This window comes from Mauremys mutica, chromosome 4, assembly GCF_020497125.1.
Source record: "Mauremys mutica isolate MM-2020 ecotype Southern chromosome 4, ASM2049712v1, whole genome shotgun sequence".
Classification (NCBI taxonomy): Eukaryota; Metazoa; Chordata; order Testudines; family Geoemydidae; genus Mauremys; species Mauremys mutica.
Window position 1 is genome coordinate 147,263,132 of NC_059075.1, and position 14,540 is coordinate 147,277,671.

Consider the following 14,540-nt stretch of genomic DNA (forward strand, 5'->3'; position numbering starts at 1 on the left):
TGGCCCCCTATCCAGCCCCCCGGAACCCCCACCCCCATCCAATCTCCCCTGCTCCCCACCCCCCGACTGCCCCGACACCAGCATCCTATCCCAACACCCCTGCTCTCTGCCCCCTGACCATCCCCCCCTGGATGCCCTTCCCCTATCCAAACCCCATCTTATCCAAACCCCCCTGGTCCCAACCCCCTGATCAGTCCCCTATCCAACCCTCCCTGCTCTCCCCACCCCACGTTACCTGCCTGGGCTTGGCTGCTGGGGGTGGAGGGGGGACCTGGCTGCAGAGCCCAGGCCCCTTGACCGCCCCCGCCCCCCGCCCAGACAGCGGCGCTAGAGCCGGGCCGCCCGTGGAAAAATCTCCAGCCGCCTTCCCGCCCTGTGGGGGTGGGGCCAGGGACACGAGTGGGTTGTCATGGTGATCGAGCCTCTCTCCCCACATTGGCTGCGCTCCTTGAACGAAACCCAACTACGTGCCTGTCCCCCGGCATCTGCCGCAAAGCCGGCAGCCAATCAGCTTTCGAGGACGGCGGGGCCCAGGCCCAATGATGAGGTGGATTCGCCCCGTCCTCCCCCCCCCCCGCCATTTCCCAGTGTCCAATGAGACGTGGGCACGTGCAGCGAATCCCGCGTCTCCCCCGTGGCGGGAACCGTGTGACTGTCCGGCGGCCTCCCGCGCTGCGCAGCCGAGACCCGGTGAGAGGCTGGAGCAGCCCCCGGGGGACTGGCCGGGAAGGGGGGGCGGGACCCTGGGGGCTGGATGGGGAGAGGATCCCGTGGGGGCAGGAGAGGGAAGGATCCTGTGGGCAGATCCTAGATGGAGGCTGGGAGGCGGGTGGATCCCGTGGGGACCAGGAGGGAGGGCAGGACCCTGTGGGGGGATGGGAGGGCTGAGCAGGGGAGGGATGTGTGGGGACCAAGAGGAGGGAGGCCCCCATGCGGGAGGGATGGATTTCATGGGCGGCCAGGAGTGGGGGAGGACCCCTCAGGGAGGGTCAAGTGGGGTAAATGAATCAAAAGTCTCCTTTGCAGAGAAAACAAAGAATCCCTCCCACCTAGCCAGCTCCTCCCTTCCCTTTCCCCGTGGTATTTGCCTGCTCCACCACAGTGTTGTGTGGTCAGAACTGAGTGTGACCTGCGGCCCCCGGCCAGGTGGGATGATCCGTGGGGATTTCCAAAGGGGACAGTGTTTCCAAAAGCCTGTGCGCAGTGGTGCGCTGTTTCCAAACTCACTCTGCCGCATGTCACGGATGAAGGGGTGGTGATGAGGTGGGAGGATGAAAGGCAAAGCAGATCGGACGTGAATAGGGATTGTCCGTACTCTTTCGCAGCTGTCTCCGAACAGTGAAATCTCTTGACTCCTCGGTTTCTTATTCCCGCTTCTGAGCCAGCATGAGTGCCAGGAAGCCGCCCATCGGCAGGAGTCCAGCCAGTTCCCCCGAGAAACCTACCATCCCATATTGTTTTCCGGTAATTCACTCTTAAGTCAGATTTCCTTATGTGATGTATTATTATTTTATTAGCAGTATGGTAGCTTATAGGAGCTCCAATCATGGGCCGGGACCTTCCTGTGATAGGTGCTGTCTGCACACATAATAAGACAGTTCCTATCCCAAACCCATTATAGCAGTGGTGCTCAAACTTTTCCTGTCATGCCCCTGTAATGGAATCTGTCAGTACCCCACTCCACTACTGCAGGGTTGGCTCAGCAGAGGAGCTTGGGCTGAAGGCAGAGCTGGGGAAGAGGGAGGAGCTGGGACAAGAGATAGAGCTGGCCTGTGGGGCAGAGAGGGAACGAAAGCAGAGCTGGGCTAGGGGCAGAGTGGAGCTGGGTGGTGCTCCGTCCCTCCTGCCCCTACCCACCTCACCCTGTGGTGGCTGGCCTGGGTCCCACCATGCACCCCTTGAATGTTTCTTCATGCCCCCCTCGGGAGATGCGCTCCACAGTTTAGGAAGCATTGCCTCACAGGCTAAGTATAAGAAAAAAGATAATAGGTGTGAACAGAGGGCAGGAACACAAGGAAACAATGAGACAGTATTAATCAGAGTGATGGGCAGTGGCATGAGCACACCAGCTGTCTAACCGTTGTCAACTTCACACTTGAAGCACTGGTCTGGGGTTTGGTTTCAATATAGAGTCCTCGTCACCTCAAATGACCCTGCCATCGTGTGTGTGGGGGTGTATTATTTTGCTTTCAGGCCCTATCCACTAAACAGTGCTCTTATCTTGCTTTGGGGTAAGGTGGTCCTGGGTATGGTTTAGTTAATGGGTGCAACACAGAGTTACTGGGTTTGCAGCAAAGCTATATTAGTCAGTCCTCCCAGGCAATCCCACAATGCTAGGGGAAGGACTAGTGGGATTTGGTGTATGAGTGAGGACCAGAGATAATTTCGCCAATCGGAACATGTTTGGAAGGAGTGTTCACGGCTGTTCTCTAATCTTCTTTTCTTTATATGTTACTATTAAAATTCTGGATTTTAGGAAGGGAGCTGAGTTAGGGTTAACAGGAACAGGTGCAGTATTCTGGGATAATCACCTCTGGGTTCTTGACCAGAACTAGAGGAACCATGCCAGATTTTATACTTGGTGTGACAGGACTTTATGGGAGTGGTGTGTGAACATGCACACAGTGCAGACATGACCAATAAAGCCTGCAGTGATGTATCTCAGTACTGAGCCTTGGTGCTTTGATTTAACATAAAGTACGGCAGTGTTCTTCATTGCAAGGCCTGCGAGCCATTGGTGGCTCCCATCGACCCTAAGTGTGGGTCCTAAATTCTCTAAGCTGTGTGAGTGCGCAGCAGGCTATAAATAGCTGTGCAGCAGCTCTAAAGGGCCATGCAGCAGGGACCTGGAGAGGAGAGGAGAGAAATAGGGAACTGGGGAGGGGAGCAAGTTGAGGCTTGCAGGGCTGCCTTGGGCCTCTCCCTCGTGGCCGGAGCTCCCGTGTTGCCTGCCAGCAGAGGGGAGAGAGGGCCCCTTTCCCTGGAGCTCCCATGCCACCTGCAGGCAGAGGGGCGAGAGGACCCCTTCCCCCCAGAGCTCCGTGTTTCCTGCCGGCAGGGGGGAGAGAGGCCCCTTTCCTGGAGTTAGCTGCTGCTGGCAGGGAGAGGGCTGGGGGAGTCCTCTGGCCCCAGCCCCAGGGCAGCCTGCCTGCACCCCAAACTCCTCATCCCTGGCAGCACCCCAGATCCCTAACCCCCAGCCAGAGCCCTAGCCCCCCACATCCCAACCCTCTACCCCAGCCCTGAGCCCTGTCCTGCACCCTGAACCCCTCATCCCCAGCCAGCAGCACTCACCCTTGCACGCCACCCTCTTCCCTACCCTGGGCCACCTCTCACTCTGAACCCCTCAGCCCCACCCCATGTGGCTCTCACATTGAAGGTTTTTTGCCAAAGTGGCCCTCACTTCAAAAATAGTGAAGAGCACTGACGTAGGGCTACAAAAGGGAAACTGCAGCTGTTGTCTATTCACACTGTTTTTGTTGTTGTTGTTGTTCAGTAAGAGAATGTGAAGGGTTCAAACCCCCCCACGCCAAAAAGCATGAGATCCAACACTGGTGCCAATGCTCTGAAAGACATTGGTAGTACGCCGATGTCTACTGAGAGACCTGGAGCCCAAGACCCTGAATCCATTGCCAGTGAGGACAGAGAATTCACTATTAACTTAGGTAAAAATGGAGTGGAGTATGTGGTGAAAGGCAAAGCCAATGACAGTATTTACAGGGCTCTGATGGCTCTGAAAGATATCCGGACTCACATCAAGAAGCAGCAGGGCAAGGAGATGCATCTGCAGGGGAAGAGGGAGATTAAGGGGTTTGTGAACTTGGGAATGCCCCTCAAGTGCCTGCCTCAGAAGTCCCACTTCGAAATGAAGTTTTATAAAGTGAAGGGAGACCAGGGAGGTGGTGAGCAAGGATACCGCCAACTCGACAGCACAGGGACTGAATGCGTTGTATTTTATATTGCACCCATTGGAAAGAAAGGGCCTGATGGGGCACAAATTCAAAAAATAATGCGCCAGGAGTTTATAAAAGAGCGCTGCAAGATATGCGTCTTTGCCCCGAAAGGAGAGACCATCAAGAATGCTTTGTGCGAGGATGGACGGTTTCTGCCCCTCTTGGAGGAAAAGGAGTGGGATCTAATGGAGAACAACGAAACATTATACAATAGTCACTATTCTGTCGATGACTTAGACAGTCGGTCATTTGAGGTGGAGGTTGTATCTGAGCGTGCTGTTAAGGCAAGGAATGAGCAGCGTGGTGGGGCCGCTCGGGAGCGACAGGGGGAAGCATTCTATCAATTTGAAAAAGCTCTTCTGGCCCAGTATCCTGAATTAAAGAACCAAAGTGAATTGATCAAAGAGTTCTTTGAAGAGGAAGTTACAGAGTCAGGCAAACATGTCAAAGCTCTGCTGGAATTGCATAGAAAAAATTTTAGTAAGGAGGCGAAGAACTCCACTCCGGTTCGGGTGCATAAACTCCTTGCTGGACTCAGCAACTCCGTAGGGGATGTAGAATGGGACTACAACGGAAACAGGGGCTGTGCCACTTGCTTTGTGTTATGTGATGGGTACATCCTCACCTGTCATCACGTGGTGAGAGATATAGCAGGACCAGGAGTTGAGGAGCAGCACTGGGCAGAAATTAGTCAGTCTGTCAAGGTTTCCTTCTCTTATGAAAACAGTCATCCTAAGGAAGATGATTGGTTCTACGTAGAGCCTTGTTGGGAAGTCTCAGACCGGGCTCTTGATTACGCCATCTTGAAATTGAAGGAAAGGAGCTCTAAATTCCCAAATGGGTTGGCAAAATATATATCTTCACCACCATATAGCGGCCTGATTTATATTATTGGCCACCCAGATGGAAAGGAGAAGTCCACAGATGGGTGTTCTATAGTAACTCCACTTGAGCGGGGGTGGCGATGCATTGAACGCCTCCAGAAAAGGCAGGTGGAAGGCCACAGCAGTACCAATTGTGGTACCATCTCTGAGAGCGGAAACAGCCAATGCATCCACATGTTCACTCCAAGGAGCTTCCAGGAAGTGACTGCCAATCCTAACGTAGTCACCTATGACACCAGTTTCTTCTGTGGCTCCTCAGGCTCACCTGTGTTTGATGCGTCTGGACGCCTGATCGCCATGCACACCGCTGGCTATTTGTACAGTTACTGTAAACAGGAGCACAGCATTGTTGAGTGGGGCCAGTTGATAAAAGTCATTTTGTCTGATATCAAAAAGAAGAATCCAGAGTGGTATAAGTCTGTGCTCGAAGGCCATCTGAGAGATACTGGTGGCTCTGAGGTCACTGCGGAGGTTCTCCATAATAACCGTGAGGGAGCCCTCAGTGCTGAGACCAATGATGTGAAAATGGAAAGTGACAGCGACTTGGAAAATGAGACTTAGTGGCAGGGTTAATTCCATCTCCGAGACCCATTGCCTGAATCCTTGCAATGCTTTTCCAATGCCATCTCCCAATGGCTGGTGTGTTGGAACAATTTTATCTCTGCGTTCCATAACCTTTGTCATCCGACTTATTTTTGCTTGGCAGTTCCCATCAAAATTGACCTGTGGACTTACCCACCCATAAAATCCCCATTCAGCTGACTTGGCTTCACTTAATCCACGTGAATGATCACTTGCACCTTGGAAGGTGGTGGTGGTAAGAAGAGACCCATACCTTCATGGGTCCTGTTCCATCATTTGGGCTGTGTAACATGCATCTTCACTGCCAAGAGATGCAACTAATTAGTGGGCTGTTAAAATGGATTCTGTAATTAAGCAATCTTTTAAAATACAATGTTCTGTCTCCCACAGGAAGAACCTCACTCTGAGGCCTTTGTTTCTGGTAATGAAGCAACAGGGTCAGAGTTTCAAATCAGGGAAATTTTAAACCAGAAATCTAATCCAAAAATGTACGATTTCTTAAATTTTGTCCGTGTCTTATTTTTTAAACTAAGTCATGAAAATAAGTGTTATAAAACCTTAACCCAATCCATAGTCTATCAGGGAGGGATTGAACCATACTGCAGGGTTTTTTGTTTCATGCTGAGGTTTTGTCTCCACAAAAAAGTTGTACCAGTTTAAAGGTGTGAAATTAAACTGATTAGTTCACACAGAGATCTGCACTAGTTAAACTAAATCACTTTCATTTCACATCTTTGTTTTAACCGATGCAACTTTCTCATGGCCTCAAAACCAGCTGAGTCTTTACAGAACTGTTTCATCTGGCAAACAAGCTTTATGGAGAATAGAAACTTTGTGGGTTAAGAGGAAGCAACTAATAAAACAGTTGCTTTACTTGATTAGAATGAAAAGACCCCGGGACAGCAGCATCAGTTTACCCAGATGTGGTTAATTTGACTCGCCGAGATTGAAAGGTGAACTGCAAACCACTTTTAAAACGGTGCTTGTGCTGTCTAATACCTCCAAGAGGCAAAAAGGTTTGAAAGTTCTTACTTTGTGTGTCTTGATCTCTGCTATGTCTCATGGAGCTTCATTGTGAATTCTCGCTCCTTGACTAAAAGGGTGAGGGTGTTGAATCTTCCTTTATCCAAAATGTTAATCAGTCATTGAAGTTAAATAGGTGTAAAACAAAACCCAAAGCTTTAAGCAGTCTGCACTTTTACAGCACTTTTTTTGGAGCAAAACCAAGGATATTAGCCAGGCTATCCTAACTAAAATCTGTCCTTGATAATTAGATTTTAGCAAATAGGAAGGAAAAACCTTGTTTTTCAGTCAAAGTTCTTCATATCTCTTCCTGTACGTTGTGCTGTGCATTGTCCCTGTTAAATTGTCCCTAGCGGTAACGGTGTTTTAGTGGTAGGCAAGCGATCCCTATATATACAATATATAAAGCAGTTTGGAAGGGATGAAAGATGCATGTAACTATAGGCTTTATAGCTCTGGCATTTTAACCCTTTCTCCTTCTGCCTGTGGTACTCACAGGTGATGGATCTCAGGACTAAGTATTTCCACGTTGCTTTCTCTTGTAGTCTATCATTTGGCTAATGACTTTGCTTTCCATCTCTACTGGGAATAAGCACTCGGGAATCGGGCTTGTCAGGAGAGAGGAAGTCACTGCACTTTTTATTAGCTGCACTAGCACTTAACTGACTCTGAGTCTGCTCAGGATTCTGGAATCATCAAGTTCACCCTCAGTACGCTCAAAGGAGTAACACAGGCATTAGCAGCATCACTTCCATACTAACACTACATTATCATCAGTGTAACTAGTAATTTATCCCTAGCATTACAAGCTCACTGGCAATATATAAAATCCAGATGTCCGAGTCCCTGTGCTTCAGGGCGTGAAATGATCACCCATTGGTGGGGTCTGAGAAGGAATTTCCCTCTTGTTTGACACTATGGGGTTGGCAAGGTGCATTATGGGGGCTTTTTGCCTTCTGCTTAAGCATCTAGCGTTGGCCACAGATGAACTGGGATTCTGAACTAGATGGACCAATGCTCAGGTTTTATAGGAAATCTGTTCCTCTTTGCTGTTTGTTCTTTCTTCCAAAACCCCAAGTGATGGGTTATAGTTGGATTGAATTTTATATCTAAACAATCAGTGTTTTGTGTGTGTGGCTGAGGAAGAGATTTTTCTGCCTTGTAGACTGGGAGTTGCATGAAATTTGAGTTGGTGCAGCAAACTCTACATCCAGGGAACGACATGCACACTTATAACTGAAATATTGTCTTTAAACTGGGCCACAGAATGACACATCCTTCTTCAGTTTAACCTGACAAGATTCCTTTTTCTCTCAATGCCTGGGGGAGGGGGGGAGTTTCCTGCTCTTTTTGTTCTTGCTCCTGTGAGTCGTTTTAAAGTAAACAGTGCACTACACTGCTGGCAACCCAGAGGTTGCAGCCTTATGCTACCTCATATGAACTGCCAAGTGCAAGTTTGGACAAGTTGAGACTTACACAAAGAATACATCAAGGTCATAAGTAAAAAAAACAAATCACTCATCTATTTAATCTCTAAAATGAAGTTAGTCACTAGATAAAGGAAATAAAGGCTGTTGAATCTGAAAATGTCTCTTAAAAATTCTTAATGGGATAAAATTTGTTCACATCTGTGTATTGATGCTCATGTACCAATAGCTATGCAAGCTGTCAATCTTTAAATAAATGTTTTAAAATATCTCTCATGTTGATGTGTTCATTGAGTTTTTATTAAGCCAGTAAGAAACCTCTACCATTTAGTATGTGTATTGGGGACGGGGGGGCGGTCAGGAGTGGAGTTGGGGGGGTTATCAGAAGTTGCAGAGTCCAAAAAGCCTCCAATGGTATCACCTTGTGCTGTGACCCCTACAGTCAGCAGCACCCAAGCCAGCTCAGCGCACAGATAAGAAGTCTCCAGAGAAAATCACTGTGCTGTAGGAAGCGGTGTCATTTCAGTAGGTGGAGCTCTTCTCCCTCTGTACTCAGTCAGTCTTGAGAGCAACACAGCTGCAGGGAGATTACAGCCTATGGCACTTTAACCCTGGTGCCCCAGGCAAATCCCCCATTGGGTCATAGGTCTGCAAAGCTCTGCATGAAAAGGCTTTGCCAGTGAAAACTTGCCTACCAGCGCTGACTCGTCCCTCTTCCTCGCTGGCTGGAGATCTCATGGCTGCACCAGTCCCCCGCAGTGACTGGTAATCACACACAGCGCTGTGCTGGGTGTTACTGATGGCCAATGCCAGGAGCTCCCTGGCACAATGGCCAGGACACTGATGGGTATCCGTGCAATCCCTCCAAACACGGCTCTGCCTCAGCGTCACGGAGCTCAGCGCCGGTCGCTAGCTTGCTGCCTTATCCTAGCCCATGTGCTCAGGACTGTATCGGTTTCATTTGAGGAGGGAAATGGAGTCACTTGAATCTCCATGCAAGAGCCCAATGATGCCATCTCCAGCTGTGCATCCACGAGAGGGCCTTGTCTAGGGTGACCAGATGTCCCAATTTTATAGGGACAGTCCCGATTTTTGGGTCTTTTTCTTATATAGGCTCCTATTACCCCCCACCCCTTCTCCCGATTTTTCACACTTGCTGTCTGATCACCCTAGGCATGTGTGCCAGCCAGGTCTCTGCTCTCAGCCTGGGGGGCAGGGGCAGCTGTTCTGTCCAGTCGCTGTCTCTCTGGGCGCCTTGCCCCTGCACCAAAGGCGTCGGCTCAGCCCTGAGAGCTGTGCTGTGCCAGTTGCCAGGAGTGCAGGGAGACATTGTGACCACAAGGGGGAGATCCCAGCTCTGCTCCTGAAGCTTCGAGGCACTTGGGCATCGGTCCCAGACTCGTTTGTGTCCTCCTCAACTTGGGCACTGGACCAGATGCTCTGTGGCGAAACCGAAAATAGACCTGTCAGCTCATCACGAGTGGTCCCCAGTGCTGTGCCAGGATAGGGATGTGAACCCTGCGGTCCTGGCCAAACTCCAGTGGGATTGGGTCAGTGGGTCTTAAACCCCACCCCTGCAACTTCAGTTCACCATGGGATCCCTTCCTGATTCCTGTGCTAAACACCATGTGTGTGCTCTTCCCCAGAGGTGGCTGCATCTTGGCACTGGGGGAAGCAGCCCCTGCCTGTAGGTTATATCAGTCTGGGTCATTCAGGGAATGTAAGACCTTTGCCCTGGGTATTAACCCTTGAACCCCAGCTGGTGTGACCCCTGGCAAAAGCCTGACATCAAAGGGTTACCTCGCTCCTCCCGAGTCTGAGGTCCCTGCTAGTTCTCCCCTCCCTGCTCTGTCCTTGCTCCCCAGCCCTGCCCCTGCCTCAGCCTATTGACTGGTGTCCTGCAGCTTCCCAGCACAGAGCTGCAGTGGGAGTAACTGCTCAGTCCAGAGCGATGGGCCAGGCAGCCAGGGGCTTCTTAGGCTCCCGCTGCCCATTAGCTTCCTCGGCTTCTGCCCACCTGCTTATCTGTGGTGAGGGCTCTGGTCCTCTGCCACTTCACTCCAGTGTCCTGACTACGCCCCAGCTGCCCTTACCTTGCTGATCTCTGCCAGCTGCTCCCCATTCACCCCTCTGCCCAATTACTCTTAAATCAGGAACAGAAGAGAAACGAAGGGATTTTTTTCTAAACAGGTCTGCCCTCTAATTACCTTTTGCCTGGGCCTGGAAAGCCCTAGCAGCAGCGGGCTAAGCGCAAGCTCCCTGGCAGTTTGCTTGCTGGAAGGGCACAGAGGCACCCCTGCTATCTCGGCAGGAAACTGTTTTCTGGTGCCAGCCAGAACAAACTGGGGTTTGACTGTATCCATTGGAAGCTCACCGGTTTGACGAAGCGTAGGATCCTCAGGATCTCTGCTCGTTACCAACCATTTTCCTTTCATTTCTCTTTGCTGGTGCTCCAGGCACAGAGGAGTAAATCTAAAGGTTGTCTCGTACTAGAACTTTTAACTGAGCTTGTAGCCAGCCGGTTGGCTCTGAGCGTAGTTTGTGCCTGCCCTTCTCGTGGTGAGCACAATGGCATTTTTTTTTTTTTTTTTAGTTAGAAATACACATTTTATTTCTATGTGTCAATAAAAAAAGTCCCACATTTTCAGATCACAGGATGCAAATGCATACAACAAAAAAAGTTGCGCACTAATCTACGAATGTGATGTCACAATTTAGAAGATCCCAATCCAGGCCAATTGTTATTTGATTGAAATACCCTTCTAGGACTAAGCCCTTACCATTTACATCAGACACAAAATCCCTTATAACAACGTAAACAAAATAACTTTCTTCCTAAAAGGTTAACTTTGAAATTTCAGTCCATTCTTACAGGACTTGCACTCCTCCTTCGAGGGCTTCCTGATGGTGAACGACTTCTCTTTGGAGATGGTGATCTGGACTTTGACCGGCTGCTTCGTGGCCATAAAGCAGATCTGGATCTGGATCTTGATCTAGATCTTGATCTTTTTAAAGAACGTGATCGGGATCTACGGGGTGAGGCTGATCTAGATCTACGAGGTGACACCGACCTCGATCTGCGAAGGGAAGCTGACCTGGATCTCCTACCACGGCTTCGGCTGCGTGACCTAGAATACCTTCTTCCTCTGGACCTTGAATGAGATCTAGAACGTGACCTGCTCCTCCTCCTCCGGATATAGCGGTGGCAGTCATAAGCATAATGACCCTTGTCTCCACACTCGTAGCATCGGTCGTTGGGATCGAAGGGGCGCCGCGCGGGAGGCCTGTCGTAGCGCGAGCGGCGGGGCATGCCCATGGACAGCTCCACTCTCACCCGCGAGCCGCACAGCACCTTTCCATCCAGTCCGAGCACCGCGTCTTCCGCGTCCCTGGGGTCCTCGAACTCCACGAAGGCGAAGCCCGGCGGGTTCCGCGCGATCCACACGGTGCGCAGGGGCCCGTAGTAGCTGAAGGCTCGCTCCAGCTCGCCCTTGCCGGCGCCGGTGCCCAGGTTCCCCACGTACACCTTGGTCTCGCCTCCATAGCGGCCGTAGCGAGACATGGTTCCCGCGCCAACCGCCACCGGGCAGCTTCTTGCAACCAGGGCCTAATACTGTCTTAGCTGTACAGAGGGGAGGGGAGTCTCCCAGCTGTGCCCCTGTCACCGAACCAGCTGAGCTGTCTTTGCAGTACTGTGTCCCAGAATGCATTGCCTTGCCAGTGCTGCTCCACGTCCTGTGCAAACTCTATCCCCTGGCAAGGCAGCCTGGGAAAATGGCCTGGATTTCCCCCGCAATTCAGTGGTTCAAAACACAGTGTGGGTTGATGGCAGGGTGTGCCATGGGACAACCCTTGCTGTGCAGCTGCAGCCCGGTTGTGTTGGTAGCCAGGGCAAAGGAGTGTGTCCCAAACAGCTTATAAAAACGAGGTGGGGCTTGTAAGGCCAAGTTTGAGTATCTAGTGATTTGGAGGGGGCCTTAATCTCAGGGATGCCTGGAAAGGGAGACTCCCCACAAAGGCCTGGCTTCCAGTGAGTATCTCCAGCTGACAAACCCACCTCCCCCATCCCTTGGAAACTGTAATCGCTTCTGAAAACCATGGCTGTAGCGTAGACGGATGTGGAACCAGCCAGTGAGTCTATACAATGGTCACTGGCACAGAACCTCTAGGGTATGTAGGTGCCTAACTCCTCTTGAAACCCGTGGGAGTTAGGAACCTAAATATTTTTAAGGCTCAGGGCCTTTGTCCTCCCTCTAAGTCTTCTCATTGCTTCCAGAGGGCTTTGGCTCAGGCCCAGTAGGGGAGACCCGCAGGCCTGAGTGTTAGCAAAGGGCTAGTTCTCACTTTAGAGCTACAATGCTTGCCTGCCTGCAGACTCAGGACTACGGTGCAGCAGGCTCATGGTTCTAGAAGTTTCCTTACAACCAGAAGAGCTGGTAACTGTAAAGTGAAATCCTAAATCCTGCAGCCTAGCTATGGAACTTATCTGGGGGGACCTGGCATGGGCCGGGGGGGGGGTGTGGATCCAGAACCCCTGGCCTGAGGGGAGAGGCAGGGAAGTGCAAAGCCCCTACAGTAGAGGGGGATAGGTGGGTGGTACCCAGGGAGCTTGTGGAGGAAGGGAGAGTCAGGAGCCCCATCCCTGGGGTGTGCAATAAGCTCAGCCGACAGCCGCTATGACGTGTGGCACAGCTGCAGTACTAGCTAGGCCACTGTTGCAGCTGTAGTGTAGACATAGCCTAAGAAGGCCCTACACTGGAATGCTAAACTAGGCAGCACCATCTGTAACATCCCTTCCCTGAGCCTATACCAGCCATGCCTGGCCATGTATTCATGTCCCTTAAAGGGAACACATCTTTGGTAACGCCTTCTCTGATGGAAGCTCTGCAGCCAGTCCGTATCTGGTACAGGAGCCTGACCTGCTAGGAGCAGCCCTGCAACCTACCGGGCACAAGGTGTACATGACAGGCTCAGCTCCTCAGAGGTATTTAGCTGCCTGAGTCACCCTAGGCCTTGGAAAGAGTCCAGAGCAGAGCTGGGAAATGAACCCAGACACTAAACCCACTGGAAGGATGTTAGGCCTCAGCGCCGTAGCTAAGCACTTGCTCATGTCACATAGCGAGGTGTTCTGGGGGCACCTAGGAGGGTGGTGAAGCACTGGAATGGGTTACCTAGGGAGGTGGTGGAATCTCCTTCCTTAGAGGTTTTTAAGGTCAGGCTTGACAAAGCCCTGGCTGGGATGATTTAGTTGGGGATTGGTCCTGCTTTGAGTAGGGGGCTGGACTAGATGACCTCCTGAGGTCCCTTCCAACCCTAATATTCTATGATTCTATGATTGAGCTGGTTCGTGAAGGAAGGGTGAAGCTGAGATCTTAGCTGGCTCCGACCTAGTTTTCAGGGTTCATCACTAGCTCCACAATAATGATTTCCCTTTTTAGGTCAATGATAATGAATCCAAGAAACTTACGAGGTGCCCCTGCTGGGGGTTGTGGGAATTTCCTAGGAGTATGAGAGCAGCCCCAGCTGTGTGACTCAGAACATTCTAACTTGGCTGGGGCAGCCCCCCGCTACTGTGAAATTATTGGGCCCTTGGCTCCTGGCTTGGTGTCTCAGGACTGTGGGTGGCAGCTGTAGCGCTGCTGATTGCTCCCATCCAGCTGGCATCTGCTCTCCCAGCTGCACCTATCACCGCTGTGCTAGGGAGTTGCTGGGCTCCATGCTGCTGGGAGTGGGGGGGGCCTCTCTCATGTGTAGGAAGCGGGAGGCTCTTGGGCAGGCAAAGAGGAAACCGGGGCTGGGTCTCCTCCCCATGGTTGGGGGAGATCTTTCTCTGGGCAGCCAGCCCTGTTGGTTGGAAGAGATTGGAGACTCGTTCAGCTAAATGGGGGGCAGAGGAGGAAGGGGAATCAGTTGGGGGGGGGGTAGCAGCCAAGAGTGAGCAGGGTCGCAGTTAGGAAAGAGCTGAGACACTTAGGGGACAATTTTCCAGCCATGCTATAACCCTAGCATCCCCAGGGAACTGCCTATGTCTTGGTGAGGGGATGCATCTTCTCGACCCAGGCAATTCCCCTCTGAGGAGTGTGATTTTTTTTTTTACCTGTTTGACTCAAAAGCTAAGCAAACAGCTGGGAGAAACACTCCCTGTGTGAAAGGGGCCTCAAGGTTTCAGGGCAGGCTGGCTGCAGTCAGGAAAAGCTATTGCAATTCACAGACGAGTGGGGCAGTGTGCTGTATGCATAACCCAGGCTAGCGGCACTCTGTCTTCCTCTAGTGGCGACCTCACTTACAGAGATTTATGACTTCTACAGCCTTAGGGCTGCAGGAGCCCATCCTTTAGCTCAGGCAATCAAAGCCCCTGCTTTATAGCTGCCCAGAGTCACGGCGACTCATGGGTTCAAACCCTGCAGCGGAGCTATCTAGGGTGTCACTGCAATGCATGCGATAGGTGAGACATGCTGGCTTTGTGGCTGTTACCAGGTGTGAAGGGCAACAGGGACAGGAATGGGTGATTGTTGCTGGTGGGTTGAACCTTCCAGGTTCCAGTCACTAAGCAATGGTCACTGTTCCCCTTGGGCCTACGCCCAAGGTTCTAGGAAGCCAGCTCCAACGGAATGACTCAACGCACAGGGTTGATACTCAGGTCTCTTCTCAGTAAAAGCCAAGCCCAACGG

The 14,540-nt window shown here is 51.3% G+C and overlaps 2 protein-coding genes across 2 annotated transcripts; one reads left to right on the top strand and one right to left on the bottom strand.

Moving 5' to 3' along the window:
• Nucleotides 1-579: 579 nt before the first annotated feature.
• Nucleotides 580-8,126, top strand: LOC123370269 (serine protease FAM111A-like). The gene is made up of 3 exons (XM_045016647.1): nucleotides 580-690; nucleotides 1,326-1,464; nucleotides 3,497-8,126. Exon 3 carries the CDS (start codon nucleotides 3,539-3,541, stop codon nucleotides 5,396-5,398), a length of 1,860 nt encoding a protein of 619 aa, XP_044872582.1. The 5' UTR covers nucleotides 580-690; nucleotides 1,326-1,464; nucleotides 3,497-3,538; the 3' UTR covers nucleotides 5,399-8,126.
• A 2,317-nt stretch (nucleotides 8,127-10,443) lies between these two features.
• On the bottom strand, nucleotides 10,444-11,452 carry LOC123370270 (serine/arginine-rich splicing factor 7-like). Its single transcript, XM_045016648.1, has one exon. It carries the CDS (start codon nucleotides 11,429-11,431, stop codon nucleotides 10,727-10,729), a length of 705 nt encoding a protein of 234 aa, XP_044872583.1. The 5' UTR covers nucleotides 11,432-11,452; the 3' UTR covers nucleotides 10,444-10,726.
• Nucleotides 11,453-14,540: the final 3,088 nt, after the last annotated feature.

Coding starts and splice junctions, on each gene's coding strand:
- LOC123370269 (XM_045016647.1), top strand. CDS start 3,539: ATGAGATCCAACACTGGTGCCAATGCTCTGAAAGACATTGGTAGTACG.
- LOC123370270 (XM_045016648.1), bottom strand. CDS start 11,431: ATGTCTCGCTACGGCCGCTATGGAGGCGAGACCAAGGTGTACGTGGGG.